General features: G+C 46.5%; 1 protein-coding gene across 1 annotated transcript in view; it reads right to left on the minus strand.

Annotated features, from left to right (window-relative positions):
- Positions 1-1,497, minus strand: part of LOC104077249 (protein FAM208B-like) — a gene marked incomplete at both ends in the record, with an annotated part of 22,155 nt that overhangs the window by 1,929 nt on the left and 18,729 nt on the right. The window contains one exon of the mRNA XM_009578409.1: positions 39-635. Within this exon, the coding sequence (XP_009576704.1) occupies positions 39-635 (597 nt within the window). The remainder of the gene's footprint in view (positions 1-38; positions 636-1,497) is intronic.

Here is a 1,497-nt window from a genome sequence, read left to right on the forward strand (position 1 = left end):
CCCGTTTCTGGAGGGTGCTGGCCCGGGGTAGGGGGCACCTCTGGGATACATGTGTTTCTTTGAGTGCTCAGGCATCTGTGAGGCGTATGAGTGCTCGGCGGAGATGAAGGAGTGCTTGTTCACCTCGGCAGCTTCTTGAGTCTCTCGTGGAGGCAACGCATGGGGTTTTGCAGGGCTGGGGCTCGCACTGTTCTTGCTGAAAATCCCAGGGCTTTTCTCCCTGGGAATAGAGTCATTTAAGTCTATTTTTTCAGCAGAAGGAAGCTTCTGGTTCGGTGATGCTTTGCTAGGAGAGGTGGCTCCCTTTGCAAGCTTGTCTACCCTGTGGTATTCGTGGTCGGAAGCAACACGCAAGGATTTGTGCTTGCGATGACTCTGCTGCTCCTTTGCACAGTCGCTGGAAGGGCTGCAGGACCCAGCGATCATCCCGCTGTCCCTGGGGATAAACGAAGGAATACAAGAACCCAGAGCCAGATCAGCCAGCAAGTTCAAGGCGTGGGACTCGTAGTCATTCCCCTTCAGATCAAAACTGAGATCAGCAACGCCGCCTGGGTAAATCTCACTCATTTGGCTATCTGCTCCATGGCATTGGGAAGAAACTTCGCTCGGGAGGACAGAGAATGGCTGCTTCCAATCTGCGTGAGAAAAACAAAGTCAGAGAATAAATGAAGGCCACAGAGCTCTGCCTCGAGAAGGGGTTCAAAGCAGGCTTTCAGTTTGGCAGGAAAAAAGTGTCTCTCCAACATGGAATTTGCACACTAAAAAAAAAAAAACACCTCCATGATCATGCTACAAAACCACCTCCATGGCTGCTACAAAAGGATCCAGCGCTGGGATCTAAGCAACTTCAGGGAAGGGGTTTACTCTCAGAAATAAAAAGCAGGGGACAGAGTGAACAAGATTTCCCTTGGCCTCTGTGCATAGGGTAGTTTGGCCACTTAAATACAACCTGAGGTATTTTAAGTGTTTCCTTAATTCTTTTTTTTCCCCTTAAATTTTCTTCCAGTTTGAGTATTTGCAATTTTCTCAGATAAACCCCGTGCTATGCTTGCAATAATCCACAGTTACAAAAAAAACCCTCTAAAACACAGAGAAAACCCACCCTGCTCTCATGCATCCCACTGCACACCCTCTCAAAAGCATAACCTGCGCCAAGCTGTACTTCAGAGCACACGCAGAAACCTGGGGGCTCCCAAAGGCAGTCAGAGCACAGCACATTAGGTGTTCATTTAGTTTTCAGCATTAAAAATGCTCCTCACCATGGCTCAAGGCCCATGTTTGTAAAAACAGTATGAAGTCATTAAACAAGGTTAATGCCTTCTACTAAAACCCAGTACAAAAATCCCTCTTCAAGTAAAACCTTATTAAATTACATCTCTGCTAAAGTCCTAAGTGTTACATTTCATTTCCTTGGGAATGGCATAGTAAGACATATAAATTGAGTATTTCTTACTTCTAAACACTCTTATTTTGCATTTTTGGCAGATCCTGGCCTGG

This window comes from Fulmarus glacialis, unplaced genomic scaffold, assembly GCF_000690835.1.
Source record: "Fulmarus glacialis isolate BGI_N327 unplaced genomic scaffold, ASM69083v1 scaffold12390, whole genome shotgun sequence".
Taxonomy (NCBI): Eukaryota; Metazoa; Chordata; class Aves; order Procellariiformes; family Procellariidae; genus Fulmarus; species Fulmarus glacialis.